This window comes from Otolemur garnettii, unplaced genomic scaffold, assembly GCF_000181295.1.
Source record: "Otolemur garnettii isolate 467f Iridium unplaced genomic scaffold, OtoGar3 scaffold00079, whole genome shotgun sequence".
In the NCBI taxonomy this organism is placed as follows: domain Eukaryota; kingdom Metazoa; phylum Chordata; class Mammalia; order Primates; family Galagidae; genus Otolemur; species Otolemur garnettii.
In genome coordinates this window covers 7,894,448-7,918,969 of record NW_003852474.1, presented here as the reverse complement: position 1 = coordinate 7,918,969, position 24,522 = coordinate 7,894,448, and the positions used below count along the sequence as shown (strand labels likewise).

At 44.0% G+C, this 24,522-nt stretch overlaps 1 protein-coding gene across 1 annotated transcript in view; it reads right to left on the bottom strand.

Annotated features, from left to right (window-relative positions):
• AFF3 (AF4/FMR2 family member 3) overlaps nucleotides 1-24,522 on the bottom strand; it is a 529,930-nt gene that overhangs the window by 32,464 nt on the left and 472,944 nt on the right. Inside the window, exons 13-14 of the mRNA XM_012807928.1 lie at nucleotides 9,470-9,656; nucleotides 1,600-2,703 (exon numbers count right to left, since the gene is read on the bottom strand). Of these exons, the coding sequence (XP_012663382.1) occupies nucleotides 1,600-2,703; nucleotides 9,470-9,656 (1,291 nt within the window). The remainder of the gene's footprint in view (nucleotides 1-1,599; nucleotides 2,704-9,469; nucleotides 9,657-24,522) is intronic.

The following is a 24,522-nucleotide window of genomic DNA, read 5'->3' as shown; positions in this document are numbered from 1 at the left end:
CTGTCATGGTGATGTCTGCAGTGTCTGCTATTTCCTGCTGTGCTCCTTCAGGCATGGGGATACCTGAGGGGGTGAGTGCAGCCTCCCCTGGCCCGGCCTGCCCTGGGACTGGGTACATGTGCACAGCCCAGTTGCTCAGGGTTTTCCCCTCCTGCCAGTTGTGGGATCTCAAGGCACCTTCCCACAGTCCACCCTCCAAGGCTTGGTGAATGGGTGATCCCCAGGAGATTGCAAACTCCCCCTAGAAAGCCTCACTACCTGGATTAGGTTGGGTAAGACCTTCCCTGTGCCTGTGCCCCTTTGGGGGGCTGGGACAGCAGTGGTCCTTGGACTGAGCCAGGGTTGGGGGGGCTGCCTGGGGCCAGGGTGCTAAAATAAGGCAGTACCCATCTTGTGGAAAAATGCAGGAGGTGGGCTGCAGGAGAGTCAAAGCTCCATCTTGACACTCCCCATCATTTACAAAACACAATTTCAGAGATAAAAGGAAGCATCTCAAGGTGGTGGCCACAAGCACAAGCCCCAAAGGCCCCATGTGACTGCAGACCAGTGCAGGCCGATGCACCCAGCCATGGAAAGCTGGCCCTGAAGGAGGTAAATGGGAAACATGGATTTGAAGTCAGGTGTGTCTGGTGTCAGAATCTGCACACTTTGCACTACATGTGAGAACCCTTACGCAGCAGGGGCCAATGCTGGGTGGAAACTGTCTGTCTTTAGGGAGAGGAAAGACAAACAGCTGTCTTTCTTTCTTTCTTTCTTTTTGAGACAGAGGTACATGTGCACAGCCCAGCTGTGAATCACCCATTCACCAAGCCTTGGAGGGTGGACTGTGGGAAGGTGCCTTGAGATCCCACAACTGGCAGGAGGGGAAAACCCTGAGCAGCTGGGCTGTGCACATGTACCCAGTCTCAAAACAAAAAAAAAGAAAGAAAGAAACACAGCTGTTTGTCTTTCCTTTCTCAAGCTGTCGCCCTGGGTAGAGTGACATGGCATCACAGTTCACAGCAACCTCCAACTCCTGGGCTTAAGTGAGTCTCCTGCCAAGGCCTCTCAAGTAGCGGGGACTACAGGTGCCTGCCACAATGCCCAGCTATTTTTTGGTTGCAGTCATCATTGTTGTTTGGCGGCCCGGGCTGGATTCGAACCAGCCAGCTCAGGTGTATGTGGCTGGCGCCTTAGCTGCTTGAGCCACAGGCGCTGAGCCAAACAGCTGTCTTTCAAAGATACTTCTTTTCATGAACTTTCTTGCAAGGGGTTCAAATTGTACTACAGGGTTAACCTATTCAATGTAACCATGGGAAGAAACACATTCTTCGGTGCCTCAGAATCAATCTCCCTGGTGATGTGTGCCCTTGAGGTCATGAAGATGATGCCTTCACTGGGCAGGTTTAAGAACTTAGTGGACTTAACCTATGCAAGTACTTACCACTGTATGTGGCATATATAAAGTACTGCATAACTGATATTTAGGTAAGGACACAAACTCCTGCTGCCACCTACAATCCAGACCAGCAGCCTCCCTGTGCTCCAGCCCCTTGTCCACAAGCTAAAGGAGAGCCCCCCACCCTCCTATGTCCAAGTCCCAGTCAGCCCCAGGCCTACCTTGCGTTTCCTCTTGGATTTCGGCAAAGCCTTTTCGGGGGCCGTGTCTGATGTGTGGCTGGGCGGTGCGCTCTCTGTGTCCTTGGCTGCAGGAGTGCTCAAGACCCCTGGCTCCTGAGGCAAGTGTTCTGGGATCCTGGACAGGAGGTTCAGGTCAATTTTGACCCAGAGAGACCTGACCTCATCACTGTCCTTCAAAGGGGAGAGAAGTTCATTACGGCCAAAGGGGACCAGCGTGTAGAACTGCTCCTCCAGCTCCTTGGCAATGTCACTGGTGGTCCTAGCGTTGATGGAACCCACAGGGGCCCTGGGGCCGCCCCCACCAGCGCTGCTGACGCTGTTGGCAGCCTCCTTCAGTCTCTGGTCACTCCCGGAGGTGGTGGCAGCTGCGGTCTGCGCTTTGGACAGAGGGTACTCCTCCTGCTCAGACTCCAGGTCGGAGTCCGAGGAGGACGACGAGGACGATGACTCTGTTTCAATGAACTCCTTGGATTTGGGGACGATCCTGCTCAGGCCCCGCGTGCGGCGCTTTTCGCAGGTCACCGAGGAGCGCAGCTCCTTGCGGTGGTTCACTCTGCTGTTGCCGCAGGGCCTGGTTTTGGTGGGCTCTGAGGGGACCACTACACTTGCTCCCAGAGCTTCTGTGGCCACGGGCTCCTCAGGCCGGTGGCAGTTGGCGCCGTCCCCAGCTGAGGTCCTCTCGGTGCGCCTGGTGGGCTTTTTGCCTGCCGACCTCCGGGCAGGCGCGGGCGCATTCTCCACCGGGGCACCAGGCGCCGTGGGTGGCGCAGGGGCTGCGGTCACGGCCACAGCCACGGCCGCGGGCGGGGACTTCTGCTTCACCCCTTTGCTCCCAGGGGCCTTGTTCGCCGTCCGGGGCCGCTGCTCCTCCTTGCAGGTGCTCTTGACTTCCTTCTCTCTCAGGCTGTTTTGGCAAACGTCGGCAAGTTTCCCGCAGTCCTGCCCCTCGTCTTTCACGGGGGTGTAGTATTGATTGCTCTCTGGCCCGTGGCTTTCATTTTGGATCAGAATAGGAGGCTTGTGGGGATTAACTTTGTTTAGCCATTTATCCAGCTGCCATTTGTTAGAGGACGCTGGTTCAGCCTGAAAGCAGAAAACCAGTGACAACAAAACATCTTTTATTACAGGCTCACTTAGAAGGGGCCTGTTTTTATCTTGACTTACTCTTCTCAGTGTGGGAGCAGAAAACGAATGGGCTGGGAGCAAATGGAAAATGGAAGCATTAGATGTGGGTAGCAGCCCTCATCTGGCACTCGGGGGGTGGGGGGGTCAGGATGGCACTGCTCTAAAGGTCAGTGCGGAGGTCTACACTCTATTTGGAAAAGTACAGGGAAGCACTATGGCTCATTAACGCAATTCCAGCACCAATGTTACACAGTATATTTATTTAACAATTATAAATACATACCTGAACTTGAGATTCCATGAAAACGAGAATAGTTTGGAGGGCCTGCATGTTAAAGCACTCATTTTGGGGGTGCAGAATTAAAACTGTGGGGGAAATCTAAACAGGGGGCTAAGTGGAACCTACAATCCTAAAGAATTAATGTGTAATTTATGTATGTAGTGAAGGCAAGCACGGCACAGTTATTTAACGGCAGAAACGATGACTTTGGCAAGAAGGTTTGTTGAGCAGTTTAGAAGTTCTGTTTCAAAGGGACTCATATGTGCCACACACTTTGGCAGCCTGACTGGGTTAGTCCATCCTCAACCTGCCTCTCTCACACTTTGCCAGAAACATTTCAGACATGGAGACAATGACAGAAACCTATCCTGCAAGTCGCTTCGCTAATTTAGAACAAATCACGGACAGCGCAGGTTTTAAATTCTGGCCCATATAGATCGACTCCACTGGGGTGAGGGTGGAGAGCAGGTTGGTGAACGCCCTGAGAAGGAATGAAGTGTGCAGATGCATTTTTTTTTGCAGTTGAGTCTCTAAGAATATGTCTTAAAAAAGGGTAAGATAAAAAACAAAAAAGGTCAAGAACCAATACTTCTATAGGAGTGTTGATTCCTAATGAAGGTACATTTATTCAGCATTATGAGAAGTACACAGTATACAGTTCTGGCCACACTATTTTCAATTTGTGACTGAAGTGAAACCTGGAGTATTTGGAGTGATCCAGGTGAGGCATCTTTCCTTCCCTCTTGCCTCCCACCCTCTGGGTTTGTGGCACACATTTTGTCGGAGGGAGGTCAGACACCAACCTTGAATGAAAAGACACTGCCTACTTTGTGTTTTCAGACTCGACTGGTTCAAGTCTAGAGTAAGGCAAGTTCCTTTATGGGAGAAAAAAAGTAGTTTTTTAAGATAATAAATTCTAAAAGCTTCCTTTCCTGTACCAAGATTTGTTTTCCAACAGTGAGGGCTGTGTATAAAGAGCAGAACTCAGGGCTCTGGGTGTTGTCACAGGCAGCAAGGATCTAAGGAGGACGAGGAGAGGGCTACTTGGTAGACACAGGAGCCCTGGCTGAGTCTACGGGAGTCTGGGGTGCAGCTCAAGGATATGGGAAGCCACTGATGGGCTGCAGGGGGCAAGGGTCAAGAGGAACTGGCCACAGAGTGTGGGGATCAGGTAGACAGAGCTATGAGAAGGACCACTGACATCCTGCTGGTTGCTCCAACCAGATGAGACCAACTACACTTCAGGGCAGACCAGCATAGGGTGTCCAGTGGCTTGGGAGAGTAAAATCTCAGTGGAGGCCAGCATGAGGATGGAGGCCCTTCCCCTGAGGCTGTGAGGACAGATAAGCCCCTCCTGGAATGCAGGTGCACAGGGGAGACCCTCAAAGCCCTGATAGGGAATCTAGCTTTTGACTTGACTTTTTGCTTTGTTTTCACGCCACCAACAGAACCAGGGCTCTAGAGCAAGATTCAAAAGAAAAAAAGATGTATCTTTTTTGCATCTCTGAGTTCTGTAAATTCTGACCTGCTTTATTTTGGCTTCTGCAGAGAAAGGGAATAAGGAAAACCTACAGGGCACACCTGGTCCGTCGGAGAAAGCAGGGAAGTGGGGCCACAGAACAGCTTCTTGCCCACAGGGCTCTCCCCTGACCTTGGAGATGAGCTAGAGTGACTGGATGCTGAAGAGGCCTCTTGCAGAACTCTGGGAGAGGGCGCAAACACTTACGGCGGGGCACAGCCCTCACTGCGGCCCCACCACTGCGTTTCACGCTAGTTCTCCCTTACGACCACCATCTGGAGCCTTCCACAGCTCTCGTCTCTCATGTGAGAGCACACAGGGGGCTGCGTGTAGTCAAAACACAGCTGCACACGAGCAGATTCGCACTGAAACTTCCTAGCGGGAGCATTAACAGTGAAGGGTAGAATTTAATAAATTTAGTACAGGCCCATTGCCTGGTGTGCTTTAGGGTCATTTTTCCTGCACTTCACAGCTGAAGAAATCAGTCTGAAGCACCATTTTCAACACATCACTAAATCACACTCTTTTTTCAAGGATCTATAACAACCTCCTGTAGCCTCTCAAACAAAATCCAAATTCCTGAGAGGTGTTCAAGGGCGTCCATCCTCTTGCAATCATCTTTCATTGCCGGAATATCTATGACTCCCGCTTTACATATGTTATCTAATTTAATCTTTACAGATAAAAAATATTATCACCTCTAACTTGTAGATGAGACTCAGTGAGGGTAAGTGACAAGTTAGAAACTGCACAGCTACCAGCTCCACCAAGACTAAACTTGCACTTATCTACGTTTAGAGACCAGATTCTCCCCATGGCTACTTACTTCACTTTACCCCCTACTACTCTGTGGCTCAGTCTCATAAAAGGGGGACCTGATTCCTCTGAGAAATCTTGGTCCCAACCTAATATGATTTTGAGAAAACACCAATAATTCTTTAAACAGTACCCACTGCCCTCTGCTATGGTGAATTGTATAATCTTTTGCTGTTCGTATTTATTTCATGTGTATATCCTTGTGTCTTCAACAAAGCCAAATGCTTCTTTCAGGCCAGGGCTCCATTTCTTTTGTCTCCCTCACAGCATCCATCCTAAGTTGGGGGTCAGGGGACAGATTGCTGTGACCACTCCAGACTCATAACAAGCTGTCGCTCAAAGTATATCATTTATGCCTTGCAACAACCTCACAGGTCAGGCAGGACAGGAATATCTGCCATCCTGGAGATGAGGCATTTGTAGCCAAGGAAGCTGAAAGGACAGAGTTTGGAGGCAATGAGGAGAGAGAATTCAGGGCTGCAGACACGGGTCCACTGGCCTGTGCTGGCTTCGGTCCACTTCCTGGGCTTTCTGCCCAGGGATTTGTTTGCTGGCTCGCTGCTTTACGTTTCCAGCCACAGCTCTCCTTTCTGATCTGTCTTCCCTCTGATCCATGCACAAGCTCGCTACCATTCCTGCTTCATCTATATCTTCCTACCACCCACTGCCATGGACCCCTCAGATGCACAGTTAATGAGATGCTTGTTGAATCAGTGAGCAGCTTCCACTTCTGCTAAATTTTAAGGACAGTCCAGGGTAGCATCCCCTCAATGTGCTTTTAGTTCATGTATCTCATGAGGAAGGATGTCCACAGTCAATTTGGAAAATGCCACAGCAGAGGGCACACGAGCAATATTAAGCACAGGGTGATGATGCCCCAGGCAAAGAAGTGGGGTAAGCCTACTTTATCCCAGAACTCCTCAAAATGATGTGACCAGGCTCTCATTTTTCACTCAATACTCCTAACCTGGGCAGCACTGATGGAGAGGGCTCTGTGTATTGTGTCAATGTGCCAGCTGAGGAGAAGGCAGCTTCCCCTGCAAAGCTTGGGCATGAGAGGATGAACAATGCCAGGACAGCAGATTAGACTCCAGGGAAAAAATCAGGCTGGGAATGACGACGCAAACACCAGACCACAGAGAGGGCTCCTCCACGTGAGCTGATGAACACGATGTGAAATGAGGTAGCTCTCAACACCCACGGCCACAGAGAACAGTTCAGAGGGAACTCGGCCAGTGTGGCAGGGGTGAGCACAGGGGCCTGAGAATGGCAGGTGTGTCCACCTCCTCCCACTCCTGGGGCAGGGAAGCAAGGGCCGTTAACATTTTCCTTCAAAGCAGCACGAACCAGTCTGAGCAGCAGAGAATCAGGTGTGTGGTTATAAAGAGCCCGAATGCCAAGTGGGGTTCAGGAAAAGGAGTCTCACTGCTCTCTATAAGGTGACCTGGGCCAGCGCAGTCACAGCGGGACAGTGAGTCTGAAGAGGATGAACAGGATAACGCCACTTCCTGTCTTTGCCATTTTCACTCTGAAAACTCATTTTCTTTCTAAAGGCAGTCTGTGTTAACCTTGGGAAAAATGTTAGAATAACCAAACTTTTATTCTTACGAATACATTCCTCTCTAGCAGAAAGAAAAACTGTGCCGGGTAGCTAACATATCACTTGCCACTTCTCAATTCCTTCTTCATACAGAAGCAAGGAACTCAAAACCGTACGTGGCCTCAGGTGACTTACACTTAGGACTCCTTTCGGAGACTCATGCTTCCTCTCCTTAGCAAGAAGCCTCTGACAGCTACTGGACGAAATGACAAGGGCTTCTTTCATTACTGAGCAGTTCAAAGTTTTGTAATTATCTCAGTGACATGTAGAAAGAATTTGCTTAGAGCACTTTATAATGGTACTCCTCTTAGGCAAAAGTTCAGCCACCTCAGGAGCTCTGAGATTCACATTTCATTACAGAAATAACACTCAGTGTTCATGAATTAAACCTGCGGAGTCATGAAGAGGAGTCTGCACAGTTGATCTTCACAGTCACTAGCTTTTTTTTGCAGTTTTTAGCTGGGGCTGGGTTTGAACCCGCCACCTCCAGCATATGGGGCCAGTGCCCTGCTCCTTTGAGCCACAGGCACTGCCCACTAACTTTTTTTTTTTAAAATCTACCATTTCTTCACTACTTGTACTGTCCCTGGAACCCAGTTATTTCTTACACCTCAATACTCTGGAGTTTCTCAACAAACTGTGGCACAAAGCAGGCTTTAAAGAAGCCTCTACTTTTATCACCTCTACTTTTTAATTTAACTTGTGTATTTTTTCATTTTGAATTATCCCATTAGAATGTTAGCTCTATGAAGATAGAGCCATTTTCTGTCATGGAATTGCTGTATTCTAGAGCCAAGCACTGTGCTGGTGGCTGGCGCTCAATAAATATTTGTAGAGGCAGCGGCTGTAGCTCAGTGAGTGGGGTGCTGGTCACGTATGCCCGGGCTGGCGGGTTCAAAACCGGCCAGGGCTAGTTAAACAACAGTGACAACTGCAACAAAAAAAATAGCTGGGCATTGTGGTGGGTGCCTGTAGTCCCAGCTACTTGGGAGGCTAAGGCAAGAGAATCACTTAAGCTCAAGAGTTTGAGGTTGCTGTGAGCTATGATGCCATAGCACTTTACTGAGTGCGACAAAGTAAGACTGTCTCAAAAAAAAAAAAATAAAAAAATTTTGTTGAAAGATAACAAATGAATGAATAATGCATGAATAAAATTATGAAGAAGAAATAATAATTTGAGTTTCTAGGAAAGGCCAGGGTTATAGCAGCTCATGGTTTTTATAGGTTAATGTTGCTAGAGAGAGATAGTGACACAGAGATAGGAACCTTACGGAAAGGGAGTGAATACTGGAGAGATGGCTTATTCAGAATGAATGGACAGTTATTATATAGTGCAGAAAAATGCTGAGGAGGAAATGAGGACCAAGGGGGAATAAAGCTTTCCCGATTACTTAGTGCTCCTGCAAAAAGCTTCAGCCTCTTGAGACAAGAGGGAAGGAGAAAAAAACCTGAGGGAATTTTAGACTCATTCTGGAAACTTGAGATGGAAACATTAAGTGCTGTGAGTTACGATTGTGTCTGAGGCACAGGTACATAATCAGGTGCTGCTCTAGCCCATTATGGTGCCCCCTGCCGGCCATGGTTTGCAGAAGTGAGTTTGGGTCTATTTCAGAACCTATTTAGAAATTTGGTCCCCAAAATGATACAGAAGGTTGTAAGAAAAAAACAAAACAAAACCCTATAATCACAGTAATCCCAAATGTTTGTACACTCTAGAAGAAACTGTTTTCTTCCTTCTTTAGAAATCAAAGGCTACTTTAGAGCTCCACAACCTTGAGAAGTTTCAACCTTCTCCCAAGAAGCTCTGTGCTCTGAATTACTATTTAATTTTCCCCTTTCCACTTTAAAGTAGAAATAGCCATGGCTTTTATTGGAACCTTGTAATGTTTTTATATGAGGCATCTACATCTTCCACACAGATAGTCATTATAGCTATAAAAGGTTTCATTATTATTTGTAGGTCAATGCTAATTTTTCTTTTTATATTTTCACAAAGAAAACACAGTTAAGAAGGTTTTTTATTAATATTTATCGTCTTTGTTCTGATCCATGACAAAAGGCAAAAAGGAAAGATTCTGACCATGTCTAATCCCTAACCTGCATTCCCTGTGATTTATGGGTGGTCACACTTCCCAGGTAGTGAACTTCCCCATCCAGTTACTGCTTTGGCTGAGCCCGAGGGAGACCAGTCTGCAGATTATTCCCCACTGGTGATGTGTGCAACATACTTAGACATTTCTGGGAATCAATACAGAGATTTGGGGGCAATGAAAGTTAATGCTTCTGTACTTCAAAGACAGCTGTGTAATTAGGAGACTGAGAGGAGGGGACTAAGAGAGAGATAAGGAAAATGGGGAGTCTGAAGCCCAAAAGGCTCCTCCAGACTAGCATGGGCTTGGGGGCCCATGGGAGGGAGGGGAGGTGCCTGAGGGAGAGCCACGAGTCCATGCTCCCTCTGCTCAGAGAAAGGAACCAGGCAGAGGAGGGCCTGCATCAGCGCGGGGCTTACCTCAGGGCTGGAGTAGTGGGGGGGCTTGCTGCCCTCGCTCTCGCTGGAGCTGCTCTCCGTCTCCGAGTCAGATCCGGAGCTGCTCTCGGAGTCACTGGAGGAGCTGCTGCTGCCGCTGCTGCTGCCGCTGCTGCTGCCCTTGCTGGAAGGCACCGAGGCTCTGCAGTTGGGCTGCTGGACCACCGTGCTGCCGGCCCACAGGGCCCCCCATGAAGGAGAGGGAAGGAAAGCCAAGTGAGCAAACAGGAAAACACCACCATGCTGTCATACAACCAAAGGGAAGAGGAGGCACACACAGCCTACACATCTGTCAACCGTGACCTGGAAAGCAAAGGTCAAAGGCATCCTAATGGCTAAAACAATTACATACAGAAATAAAATCGGGGATAAAAGTTGGTGTCCCTTGGTAGTCAGGCACTGGTTATTTATATGGCCATTTCAGAAGGGAAGGTGGTGTAATATCTGAATGGCTATTTCTATTTTGCTGCTGCTCTGGAAATGGCTTTTCAAATGCATCCCCAAATCCAATCATCTTCAAAAATGCAAGGAAATCCAAAAAGCTTGAAATATTTTGTAAAGTGTGAAAATGACTGCTTTATTTTTGCCCTAGAGGAAAAAGCAGCATGATGGCAGGGATTAGGAAGAGGGCTGTCAGGAGGGGCATGACACTCTGCTCTGAGCTTTCATGGTCTGCTCCAAGGTGCCAGACACTGTGGCACTGTCAAAGTTAAAGTTTTGCTTTCCCCCTTGTCCCACCCACAGAGTTGAGTGTAGCAGTGATTACAGGAGCTGGTATGTTGTATCAACAGTAACCTTCCTTTGAGCCCTTCACCAAACAACTGAGGATCTCCCACTGACACATTTTTATATATTCCAGACTTTACAATTCAATCCCAGTACAGTGGCTTATAGCAACAGCATTTTAAATTTATCCATGCTGGTATTTGCTAGAAAGTCATTACACAGACTCAAAGATAATAGGAAAAAAATCAATTGATACTTTCCAATGGTAATTAATTAACCACAAGAAATCAAATAGCACACATCCAGCCAAAAAGAAAATTTCAGTACTCACATAATATTCAACATCTTCAAAGTCCTTTATTGACTGAATTGAAACACACATGGATGTGTTCTTTTGAGCTCAAGCTCTAAACCCAGAAAATGCTGGTCATTTTTTAAATGTTGAGTCAGCAAATACCTGTTTGCCACTTCCAACTGTGACCACTACCTGAACAGGACTGAACATCAGTGAAGGCCAAGGGCCAGGCAGCTCGTTAGGGTTTATGGTCTCAAGGGCAAACAGCCTAGACAAAGTAGAGGACTCTTTTCACCTATCCTCTTAAATCTTTGACAAATGCTTTCCCCAAGGACAGACTCTCATAAATCCTGGGGGTGGGGTGGGAAGGATGGAGGTAACACTCACTGGACCCTTGCTTCTATAAAAAACATAAACCAAGAAACTATCTTACAGGAAATCTGAAAATAAAAGCTCCTTTTTGAATGGCAGGGTTGGGGGAAACTGGAGTTTAAACATAACTTTCCTTCCCTAGGGTTTTCTCTTTTCCACTAATGTCACGGTCTATACTGACTGACAACATTCTTCAACATCAGGCAACATCTGCACGTTCATGCCTTGCTGAAGTTGCATTTCTTTTCTTGCCTACTGTTTCTGTTTGGTACTGAGTGAGGAATCCTGGATCTTGAGAGAGGGTAGAGGAAGGGATGGTTAGTGCTTAAGAGCTGTAATAATTCTTTCTGCCCTTATGAATAGAAATCCACCTTTCTTGTTGGCTAAATCATTAAAAAGAAAAGACTATTGCATCACGGCAAAACACAAACATCCAGGATCCATGTTAATAATTTGTCAGGAGGCCCCCAAAACACTGGGGAAAAATACAAATAAATAAGAAAAGCCAAACAACACACGGCCCAGAGACTCCCTTTTCTTTTGACGGTGGGGATATACATATGGAGGAAGGAGGTATCTCCCTGCTGAAGACTGGGAAATTAAAATGAATAAAGAGCATTCTGGATTGGTTTTATAATGATGTTAATGGCTTTTTTTTTTTTTTTTTGAGACAGAGTCTCCCTTTGTCACCCTCTGTAGAGTGCGGTGGAGTCATAGCTCACAGCAACCTCAGGCTCTTGGGCTCCAGTGATCCTCTTGCTTCAGCCTCCTGAGTAGCTGGGACTACAGGCACCTGCCACAAAGCTCGGCTATTTTTAGAGACGGAGGTCTCGCTCTTGCTGAGGCTAACATCGAACCTGTGAGCTCAGGCAATCCATCTGCCCTGGCCTCCCAGAGTGCTGGGATTATAGGTGTGAACCACCGCATCTGACCCACGTTCTATGGCTTTGAGCCATAGAACACACTGCATCTGCTCTCAATTTAAACAACAAATAACATGTGATATTGGTTGTGTGTGTACCTGAGCTTTGTGTGTACAGCAGAGGCAGCAATGTGTGTGGAAGTCTTGTGGCTGACAGCACAAACTATCTTTTGAAAAGTGGTACTCTAATTTCTGGGAAAATGTCCACTAAACAGTTACCATACCATTTCCCTTTAATGGTTGCTGTCCTAGAGTAATGAGGTACAGTAGCCCAAGGAGATAGAATTTCCAATCTGAATTAGATTGGTAGAAAAGCCTTCTATTTTTGTGTTCCTTTCTTAAATTAGAAAATTTGCTTACAGTGACAGTTTTACTGGCATAACTACCATTTGTTTGTAAAACAGACAAGAGAGCCAAGAATTTAGGTTTTTCTCCATGCTTTGCTTATAAGGGTTGTGACGCTCACGATGTCAGGGTTGAATATACTCATGTTTCAGTAGTCTGGGTAGAAAGGACACATCTAGAAGCGGCCCACGTCAAGGATGGGGCTGGCCTGCCTGGAAGGACCCTGGTGGTTCCAGTAGTGGGATCAAGGTAACTAACCCCACCTGAATGAAGGCAGCCCCCTGACTGGCCTTCGTCTGAATCCCTGGAGATAACTGATCCTGGCCTCGGCACAGTGACTGCTCTCATTCGTGAATCCATGCAGCTGCTTCCCTCTGCTGGGGCATCAGCGACCAGCAGGGATCAAGATGAGGAAGCCAGGATGGTCATCTCTACAGACGAGTACTTAGGAGAGGGTGGGCTTAGTAAAGCCAGGAAGGCTCTTTGGAGTCACAGAATCCAGAAGATGGGAAAACACAGACCAGAAAGACCTTATATATTTCAAATTACATGTTGAAAATCTTGGTGTGCCAACTGGTGGTTTGTTTACATATCAAAGATATTTAAAAGAAAAATGTAGTGGGCTTGGCGCCCATGGCATAGTGGTTAGGGCACTGGCCACATATACTGAGGGTGGCAGGTTCGAACCCGGCCCTGGCCTGCTAAACAATAATGACAACTGCAACAAAAAATAGCTAGGTGATGTGGTGGGCACCTGTAGTCCCAGTAACTTGGGAGGCTGAAGCAAGAGAATGGCTTAAGCCCAAGAGTTTGAGGCTGCTGTGAGCTGTGACACCAAGGCACTCTACCTAGGGCGACATACTGCGACTACCTCAAAACAAACAAACAAACAAAAAACATAGTGGAAATTTTCCTAAAATAACACAGAAGGGTTGACATGATGACAGCCTTAGACAATTTTTAGATACTACACACCAAGTTCTTGGTCTCTATGCCATTTCATGGACATGGTGCCATTGACAGCAGCTGACCATGGTATAAAAGTCTGTGTGTCACCCAGTGCCTGGCATTTGATCTGTGGTTTATTACAAGACAAAAATCAAGAAACATAAAATCTGCACAGATGGAAACAAATAAATGAAGCCCTCCTAGCAAGCTGAGCAAGCTGAAACTTGCACAGATGAACCAGAAAGGACACTGCTGACTGTGTTTCTTGAAAGTGAAATAATGGCCCATAACACAGTCTGTCTGAAAACTTTTGTAGTGACCAGTGTAGCCGCTCTCCTGTGTTTACTGAATAAACTGTAAAAACAATTCATCACTGGGTTAATGAGATTTTTTTTTTTTAAACAAAAGATTTAACCTTTCAGAACAGATACAATTTCTTTTTTTCAAACTAAAAAACTATTTAAGGGGACTTCAGCATCTTTCATGCTCTTCCAATTTTAATACTTCTTCCTTTGGTGAGATTTCTTTAACTGTACTCTTAAATTTCATCTGCTACAACTTAAACACAGTTCCCTCTTGGATGGTTTGTTTATTTTTTGCATTTTGATTTCATGAAATGCTTTCCTGGCTTTGTGAGTGGCCAGGACCCCTCTGAGAGAGGCCCAGCTTTATTCCAAATGATCTGCTTGCTACATCCCTTCCTTTGGCTCCAGTGGCGCTGTCCTTTTGGAAATGGCCTGGGCCAACTCTGAATACAGACCTTTAAAGAAAAGACCTGGAATTGAAATGACAAATCCTGGCTCTCACAGTCAAGGGTGCTTCTGCCTGCCAAGTGTATTGTGGGATCTGGATAAATATCCAAAGTTGTCCACAAGCTTTTAACTGACAAGTAATTTGGAGACAGGCTCTCTGCCTGGTTGGCACTGGTATGGATAGCTGTGATGCCCACACAGTGCCACACATGCTGTGGGTACTCCATTGGTACTGACTAAATGATAATATTTAGCTCTTTCCCACTCAACACTCTGTAAAAACTCAACAAATGCTTGATTTCCAAACCGTAACCAGTGTCTTGGCAATAGTACTCGTTTGTTGATAGCATTTCTGCTGATAGTAATTGATCTAAAACCATAACCACATGATAAGTGAAAATGGTAAAACTGTTTTGAGGAGGCTCAAGGTTGCACTGAGAATTATCTTCCAAAACACCAAACTGATAGGACTGCTGGTTCTATATGGAAATATTTTGATTTGCTCTGCCATACCTCCAGGAACATGGCTTTTGAAGCTTTTGACGGTCTGGGCTCACTCAGATCTCCAGGTTTATCATAATGGGTCTATGCCTAAACCTTGGTGATAAAACCTTTCTGTCTTGATAGCCTGTGTTTGTTTAGAGCGGGGGGCCTTTCCACATGCTATTTTTTGTGCCAGAAAGTCCTTTCTCTCTTTTAAATTTTTTTTGGTTATTGTTACTCTTCAGGACTGAGCTGTACTGTTACCCTGTTCTGGAAAGGTTTTCTCAATTTCCCGAGGCATAAATTGATGTTTCCTCCCTCGAGTTCCTCTAGCACGCTGCCCACTTCCCTACTCCATGTACGAGGGATAGGAATCATCTTATTTATCTGTGTAATATGTCTCCAGAGCTAGCAGAGGGTCTGGCATAAAGAGACTCTCAAGAATGTTGATTGAATGAATACAAGAAAAAAGATTTCTTGAAATATTGTATAAATCAGTGTATTTTGTAAAACTGTGAATAGGCCATGTGCTATTCATATATAAATGTTATTTTTTTCTATTCTCTTGAGAATGCCTAGGATTTCATAGAACTGAAAACTTCAGAAAGCTACCATTTTCATAAGTAACATGTTGAAAACTGAAGTACAGGGGCCAGGTAAGTAGCACAAATGTCCAGGTATAAAAAAAAACCCAACGCCTAACACATGATGATAAATGGCTCATCGGTGGAGAAGGTGCCCAACGGGGGAGGGTCCTGTTGGGTCTAACACTGTTCTCCCATGCCAGCATCTCTCTGCCATCTGGAAATGAGAGCCCAGTATTATTAAATCTTTTGATTTTTCAGACACAGCCCCAAATCCTGATGTTTACATCAAACCTCCTGACTTTAATACTGGTAACTAATCTGAAAAGTTTCAACAGTGAAAAGTTTCCTTGTATTTTAGCAATGAGACACGTATCTGTAGGTCAGAGGAGACCTATGGTGCACCAGTTTGAGACCATTGATCTGTGTCCCATTATTGCATATTCTGAAAGCCTGGGAGGGCACAATTAAGGAGAGGTAGACATAAAGAGGCTACAACCAGGAGGCGTTTAACTAGCTCAGAGATTTAGACTAGCAGGGTCAGGGACAAACAAGAGGTTTATCAAATATTCTCATTCTCTTGGCCCACTTACATTGTTAAAATTTCTAATTTGAAATAAAGATTCACTAGAAGGCAAAAAACAGTACAGAGATAGTCCATGTACCCCTCACTCAATTACTTCCTATGGTTACATCTCACATAAGTACTGTACAATATGAAAACCAAAAAACTGAAAAGGGCACAATGTGTATATAGTTCCACGTCACTTTATCATACATGTAACCACCACCATAATCAAGATAAAGAACTGGTCTATCACTGTAAAGATTCCCTTGTGCCACCCCTTTAAGGTCAACCCACCTTCTCGAAGCCCTTGGCAACCACTACTCTGTTCTCCCATTCTAAAATTTTGTCATTTTTGAGAATGTTACATAAATGGAATCATACATGTGGGTCCTTTTTAAAACCATACTAATTGAGATGTAATTTACTTACGTATGTATCCTTTTGAAATGGGCATTTGTCAGTCAATACAATGCCCTGAATCCTATCCCAGGTGAATACATCAGTAGCTTATTTCTTTTTATTGCTGAGTAGTATTCTACAGTGTGGATATCTGAACATTCACCCATTATTTAGCCATTCGTCTATTGAGAGAGATTTTGGCTGCTTCCAGTTTTGGGATATTAAAAATAAAGACTCTAGAAATACAGTGACAAATGCTCTCAGTTTTCCTCTATCTCAGAACATGTCCATTTGCCCTTCATTCTGGAATGACATTTTCACTGGATATAGAATTTTTGGTTGACAGTTCTTTCAGCACTTGAAAAAAACCAGCATGCCACTCCCTTTTTGCCTACAGGGTTTCTGAATCCAGTGTTATTTAAGTTATTTTTTATTGTTTTCCCCTACATATAAGGTGTTGCTATCTCTCACTGCTTTTAGGATTTTCTGTCTTGTTTTCAGAAGTTTGACTGTGATGTGTCTTGGCATTGATTTCTTTGGGTTTATCTTGTTTGGGATTCATTCAGTTTCTTGAATCCATAGGTCTACGCCTTCTGTCAAACTTGGCACATTTTTAGCCATTATTACTTTGAATTCGCTCTGCATTATTTTCTAACCCCACACTCTTTCTCTTCTCCTTCTGGAACTCTGATGATATAGATATTAGATCTTTTGTTATAGCCCTATAAAGTCCCTGAGGCTCTCTCCTCCCCTTCTCCAGCCGCAGTCCATTTTTTCTCTGTTGTTCCTGCTGGGTAATTTCTATCATTCTATCTTCATGATCACAAATTCTTTCCTCTGTTCTCTTTATTCTACCATTGAGCTTATCCACTGAGTTTTAAAAACTGTAGTTACAGAATTTTTCAGTTCTAAAATTCCCATTTGGGTCTTCTTTAATATTATTTTTCTGAGATTCTTTATTTCAGTTTGGCTCATGCTTGTTCTTATTTGCTTATTGAAGCATTTTATGATTCCTGCTTCAAAATCCTTGTCTGATAATTATATCACCTGTGTTATCTCAAGATTAGCAACTGTTGATTATCTTTTCTCATTCCAGTCTAGATTTTCCAGGTTCTTGATATGAGGATTGATTTCATATTGCATCCTGAACATTTCTGGTATCATGATTTTGAATTTTTAAAAAAAATTGCCACTAACACCATGCTAGCAGGGGAAGGGTGGAGATGTTTCCTTACAGCTGTGCGTGGGTGGAAGTGTAGGTTCCCCTTGGCTTTTCCTGATGGGGGTGTGACCACAATTTTTCTAGGTGGTGTTTGTCTGGAATAGAGTGATTATTGCCTAAAAATTTTCTTCTTGCTAGGATACCCATTGTATGCTTCTTTGTCTACAGAGAACTGGCTTTCCTGTGACTTTTTTTTTGTCTGTGTCTGTTGCCAGACAGCTGGCTTCTCCAGCATCCACTGTGCCCTATAAGGCAAAAAACAAACCCAGCAAACTCTCTATCACAGTGATTCTCAACCTTCCTAATGCCGTGGCCCTTTAACACAGTTCCTGTGGGTTGCGACCCACAGGTTGAGAACTGCTGCTCTACCATTTCTTCACTCAGGCCTGGAGTCCCCAGCTAGTCTACCTGCTCTCCCCTTTCAGTCTTATGTTTGCTTTATATATAATGTCCATGGGTTTTAGCTATACTTAGCAGGAAGAACAGGGTATAGTGCACCAACATCTTGTCCTAGAACAAGAACCACTTACTTAATCACAAGCAAGTAGAAAGAAACCATCTCTCAATACTTCCAACCTCCAGCTCTGGTTAATTGTATCAAAAGCAGATGAATGAAATAACCATGTAGGTCTCTGCTATAGTCCCCACCCATTTTATCATAAGTCAGATTAGGCAGTCATTCATTTAAAAATCCTTATTACAGGAATTACTAAGCTGAGATTTGAAAAGGATGTGTACAAAAGCTGAAAAGGACACGTCACTGAGAATATATACAGCCTTGTCAGAAAAATGACTCAAATGAAATGAGGTTGTAAAAATGTTAAGGATAGAAAACTGAGTGCTTTAAATATATTAAGTTCAGAGTAAAATATTCTCTCCGTATATTTGTGAGGAAATGGGATTTCCAGGGTTCCGGTGTTGATTTTGCTTTTTCCCTGGGAGAGGATGGGGTTTTGCTGACTCTAGGCTTTGTTCAGGATTGAGTTAGAGCTTCTAGAGGCACCCAAGGATCTGGGGTAGTGCATGGAGCACCTGTTCCAGCTCTGTGGTGGCACCTTTGCTTCAGCTGTGTTTCTGTAATCTTTGCTCAATAAATTTAAGACCTAACCTAAATTTACAGGGTGTAAGCATGTGGTTTTTCCCTGCTAGTTTGTTGTCTACAAAGCAGTAATAATCACAATTATTAGAAAAAAAAAAGAGAGATGCACACACACAGAGAAGAAAATACCAGGAAGATATATACCCAAATGTTAACTGTGGATATTTTTGAATGGTAGAATTGTAAGGATTAATTTTTTTAACTTTTCTTAATTTTTAAATCTTTCATTTTTTTTCACCAATAGAACATATGTTACTTTTTCAAGTCTATGTGATTGTAGAGTATGATTCTACTAATGTATTATTGAACTTAATTTGCTAGTGTTTTGGGGGGAGACCCTGGGGATGTCTATATTCACAGGTAAACTTGATATATTTATATGCATATATTTTACAATTTGGGGGAGATTTGTGGCAGGTTTTCTATCATGTTGGTTTAGCTTAAAAGAATAAGTTGGCTAATGTTTTTACCTTTTTATAGTGTTCTGGGAAATTTTAAATATTATGAGAATTATCTGTTCCTTGAAAGTTTAAAAGAACTTATGGCCAGTAAAATCATCAAATCTTACCCTCTTAGAAAGGTAATTCTTTAATTTCTTTTACAATTTATTTATTGGTCATCATCCATTCACTCTTTTGTCAATTTTGTTAATTTATACTTTTTTCCAAAAAACCTTACTCTTTTTAAGTTTTCGTGAAATTTATATGATATTCTCTTAAAACAACCAACATTGTATCTACTTCATAACTGACCTCATTACAAATTTTGTTGTTTCTCTGTTTCTACATTATATTTGCCAAACGTTTCCATTTTATTTTCAAAGAAACAGCTTTTGAGCTATATACACAGCAATAATTCTAGTATTTTCTGGCATTGTTTCTACATTTTCAAGGTTTATTTTATACTACTGTTATAAACTTCATAAGTTGAGGGCTTATTTCAGTTATTTTTATTCTTTCTTAATAACAGAAGCATTTGGGACTATCATTTTGCCTCTGAGTATACCTATGGTTGCAGGCGATCGTCCCTGTCATAATGATCTCTTTTTGTTTTCCTTACTTTCTAACTAGATGGATGTGGTAGTTTTAAAATCCCACTTTGATCAAATAGTTATTTAGACGTCTGCTATTCAATGGCAGATGACATTTAAGAGGGATAAGCATTACACTTAGGTCCCAAACCAAACAGGATGGGGATTTAGCTTAGTGCATGAGGAATCCCCAGGTGGCCCCTGAAGCAGGAATCTTAGAGCTGTTGTTACAGGGTCTGGAAAAAGGGAGGGGATGGGCAGGCAGCACAGTTTATTTACTTTGAACCAGGAGTGGGATGGGATGAGGGAATGGCCTGGGGGAAGGGATTAGGCCATAAAGAAGCCTTAGGCGGCACTGTGCACACCCCAAGGGGACCCCAAACCTTCTGCAGGCCTTAAGGAAGGATAAAAGTCAACATAGCCTGGCACTTTCGGCAGGAGAGAAATTCAGTAATATAGGAAGTCTGTAAACTTAGACATAAATTATGCCTCATATTTCACTGCTGATGTTATTGTAGCATCTGGAATTCTGTCTGTTACAAACCAGGGAATCCAGAGCTCCTTCCTCACCAGACAATTAGGCCATTTATACAATCCTGTCAGGGAATGAGGAACTAATGTCTGACTTCCCATTTAAGAAAAGTTTTGGGACACAAGGCGCTTAATTTCAGATACAACAGCAGAGATGTCACCTTGTGGAGCCTTGTCTTGTCCTGGGTTTCTGTCCTTTATGACATCAAATGCCCTAGGTAAACCGCTAAACTAGCCTGATGGTCTGCTCTCTTGCCTAGAGGGGGGCGGCCACAGCTTAAGAAACCTGACTACTGATATTTGCTAAGGAACACCAATTCTTTTGCCCTGAGGTCATCCTTGCTTTTCTTTTTAGGATAGGGGAAGAATGTTCTCTTCTACAAGGATCAACACAAAAAGGCTATTGCGCACAGTTCAGGGCCACATTTGGAACAGTTTTACATTTAATTGAGTAAAGACCTACGTGTAGTCCCCAAAAGAGAAAGACATTTTGTTAATAAAGGAAAAAGTACAAGCATGTACAAACATTCATTGATTCCCCAAAATTCCAGGGCTTGCTGAAAGTCTTTCTGTTTTTAACATAATATTTTATTTAAAAACATTTAATAATAAAAGCCAGTGAGAGAACAGTCTATTCGCAGCTATCATCTCTGAGCTGAAGACTTGAATAAGGTGGAGACCTCTGGTCTCTCCTTCAGATGGGAGTGTTCTTGGGGGTCTGTAACTATCATTGGGAAGCAGAGAAATGGCTCCCTATCTAGTTTGTGGCAAAGGATGTAATTCAATCTGAAGTCCTGATGGGTGAGGGCCCTGCAGGATGCCCGGCTTGTCCCCCTGTAGAATGCTTCTCTGAAGTGCTGCGTTGGTTAGGTCTGACCCTTGGGGCACTCACAGCTAAGCAAGAACAGTTTGCAGCTGCACTTCCCTCCTGTCCTGGGCACTATCTGAGAGGCTATGCCAAGCAGCTTCTGCCTTTGGGTGACACACACTTGCCTCCCCTGCATTCGGGTGGACGGTACCTGCTGTCATTAGTGACACTGAGTTCAAAAGCCCTTCTTGGCCCAGGAACTAGGGAATTCATATCCTGTCTTGGTAACTGGAACAGGAGCTGTGATGTGGCCTGGGCTCAACAGTCAAAGCTGAGAAGACCCACTAGAACTCGCTCCCCTGGGAGAGAGCTGAATGCATGGACTGAGGTGACAGCCATCTGGTGGACTCATGGGAGTCAGGGTGTATGAATTGGGAGGCACTGAGCCTCTGTAGAGGTGGGCTGACTGGCCGATGGGTGGGGCGCGCTGTGTCAGATGTGGGGGGGCGGCAGTGGGTGTTCACGCTTCAGCTTCCAACAGCGAGCTGGCTGCTCCACCATCTCAGCCGTGTTTCATCTCATCTGATCACAAGGCAAATGCAGCCTTCTGGCTTCCTCCTTGTGTTTGCCCGTGACCTTGCAGCTGCTAGGTGTGGGTAGGGAATCTCCCTACTCGACTGTTTCTCAGCCACATGGTCTATAAAGAAATGCTGGGCCATAATAATCCATGTCTGCGCTGAGCTTCTTTCTAACCCTGTCCTCTGGGGTTAGACCCCCAGGGAGTGATTGTAGGGGTGAAACCATATTGGGGGACATCTTTAAGACCTGCTGTACCCTGCTATGGCATGATGGTCCTAGAAGAAGGAGCTTCTACTCTGAGAAGCACGCCCGCTACCTCAAGCAATGGGAGCATTAACCCACTTAAGGCAATAGCCCCATTAGAGAGCCAGATATCCATATGCTTATTTATATAGGTCTTAAATTTATTTATATGTATTTTCAGTCCAAAGAGGTTTTTGGGCAGCGCAATTCCTAAACTACGGTTCTCATGGAAATACTCTAATTTGTGTGGCAATAAAAATTTACCTGGGCTCTTTGACTACTTTTTTGACTACTCAGCTTCACTGAGATATAATTTCCACACCACTAATTTACCTGTTTAAAGTATGTAATTCAATGCTTTTTAGAATATCCACGAGGTTGTGTAACCATCACTGTAATTTAAATTTAGAATACTTTTATCTCCCTTAAAAGAAGTCAATCACCATTCTCACTCCAAGTTCTCCTTGTGGCCGGCCTAAGCAACCACTAATCTACTCTTTGCAGCTGTAGCTTTTCCTAGTCTGGATGTTTCATATAAACGGAATCGTATAGTACATGGTCTTTTATGACTGGCTTCTTTGACTTAGCATCATGTTTTTAGGGGTCATCTATACTGTACACACGTATCATGCTTCATTTCTTTTGTGGCTGAATAACATTCCATTATATAGATATAGCACATTTTATTTATCCATCCATCACTTGATAGGCATTGGACTGTTTCTGTGTTTAGGTTTTAAGAATGACATTGCGATGTACATTCGTGCATAAGTTTTTGGTGGATGTATATTTTCCTTTCTTTTGGGTATGAGAACCTCTAAAAGAGGAATTGCTGGGTCCTGTGGCAACTCTATGTTTAATATTTTGAGGACATGCAAGACTATTTTCCAAAGTGGCTGTACCACTTTGCATTCCCAACAGAGAGTATAAGGGTCCTAATTTCTCCACATACTTGTCAATACTTAGTGTTGTCCATCGTTTTTTTATTCTACTAGTCATACTGGGTGTGAAGTGGTATTTCCATGAATTTTCTTTAAAATTAAAAACAATTGTAAGAGATGGAGTCTCTGTCTCCTAGGCTGGAGTGCAATGGCATGATCACAGATCACTGCAGCCTCAAACTCCTGGGCTCAAAGTGATCCTCCTGCTTCAGCCTCCTGAGTATCAGAGACTACAAGCATGTACCACAATGCCTGGATAACTTTTTCTTATTTTTTTATAGATGGGGACTTGTGCAGGCTGGTTTCATAATTCCTGGCCTCAGGAGATCCCCATGCCTTAGCCTCTTGTCTCACTGTAGCTTTAATTTGCATTTCCTCAATCATTAATGAGTCTGAGCATCTTTTCATGTGCTTATTAGCCATTTGAATATCTCTGGAGAATGTCTATTCAAATTCTTTGGCTTTTAAAAACTTTTATTATTGAGTTGTAATAGCTCTTTATATATTCTGGATATAAGTCCCTTATCAGATACATAATTTGGAAATTCTTTCTCTCTCTTCACTTTCTTGATAGTATCATTTGTAGCAAACATTTTTAATTTTGATGTAGTCAAATTAATCTATTTCTTCTTTTGTCACTTGGCCGTCCGTGACTCCTTTTGATAGTAACAGATGCTTACATTTATGTAGCTTTAAATTTTTTTTCTTTTTTTGTTGAGATAGAGTCTTACTCTGTCACCCTGGGTAGGGTGCTATGGTGTCAATAGCTCACAGCAACCTCAAACTCCTGGGGCCCAAAGATCCCCTTGCATCAGCCTCCAAGTAGCTAAGACTATAGGCACCCACTATCACATCTGGCTAGTTTTTCGATTGTTAGTCAAGATGGGGTCTCTTGCTCAGGCTGGTCTCCAACTCCTGAGCTCAAGCAATCCACCTGCCTCAGCCTCCTAGAGTGCTAGGATTACAGGTATGAGCCACTGCACCTGGCCTGAAAGTTTTTCAAAGCTTCTTCCTTTCCTCCGAGCATTGAAATTCAAAGACCAACCTCAGGATGCACACCGAGTCAGTGGAAGAGAGCGCCTGAAAACTCAGATACTGGGGTCCAAATTCAACCCTGTGTTCTCTGAGGAGTGAAACTTTCCCAGCAAGTAGCGGTAAACTTTTAGCTTTTTTCTGGCCCTAATCAGGCTCATTCAGATAATTCTGCCACACGAGACAGGCTGTTGTGTAGGCTTTAGAATCAGACGGTCCCAGAGGGACCTTTTACCTCCTCTGTTTGCTGGCTATGTGACCTTGGAGAGGTTATATAACCTCTCTGAGCCTTAGTTGTCCCACTAGTATTACAGGCTGATAACAGTGCCAACCTCATGGGTTACTCCGTGGACTAAATGAGAAAATGCTCTTAACGTTCTCGGCACAGGATCTAGCATATAGCAAGTGCTCAATAGTTACTATTCTTCTTTAATTTTTAGTAACTGTAACGCTTCTCCCAATGTGACAGCCTAACCAAGTAGGAATTGCTCTGGTTTACCTGCATTCTTTACTCACATTACGCATTTGGTCCTTTCATAGAACCATAAAATGTTTGCTCAGGAAGGGTCCAACTCCACAGAAAAGGGGTCTGATACGGTGTGTCCAAGGGAATGAGCTTTCCAATGCCACCTCTCAGAAGTTTCCTTTTATTTACGTAAACTTGGCTGCCTTAGTGCAAAGCTACAGACAGCTTTGATCTTGAGCAAGGTCAAAGGACCTTCTTGAGACCAGAAGGACCCAGAGAGATGTCAGTGCCTGGATCCTAGACTGGAATCATGTTTGGCTTCTGAAAACCCTCTTTCTAACCCAATTTCTGTCTGAACAAACCAATTCCATTTCTGTTCTGTGTTTAAAGCAAATTACGTGAGCCTCTGAGTGTCAGCAGCCTGTGGTGTTGAATTTGCACCTCACCAAGGAATACAAGAGTTAAGGATGGCGAGTGAAAAAGATTTTTATGGAAACCAAATTATAGCATTGGAGACACAGACTTACGGCCATATCAACTCAAGCTGTGACCTTGTTAGCTGTCATAAACCAAGCTGGGTTTGTTCCTTGGGTAAGGACTCTCAGGGCAAACATGTAAAATATTATTCAGCTGCTTCTGGAGAGAGTTCTATCCATAAGAGTCTTTTCAAAGTGCAGCTGATTGCCTGTG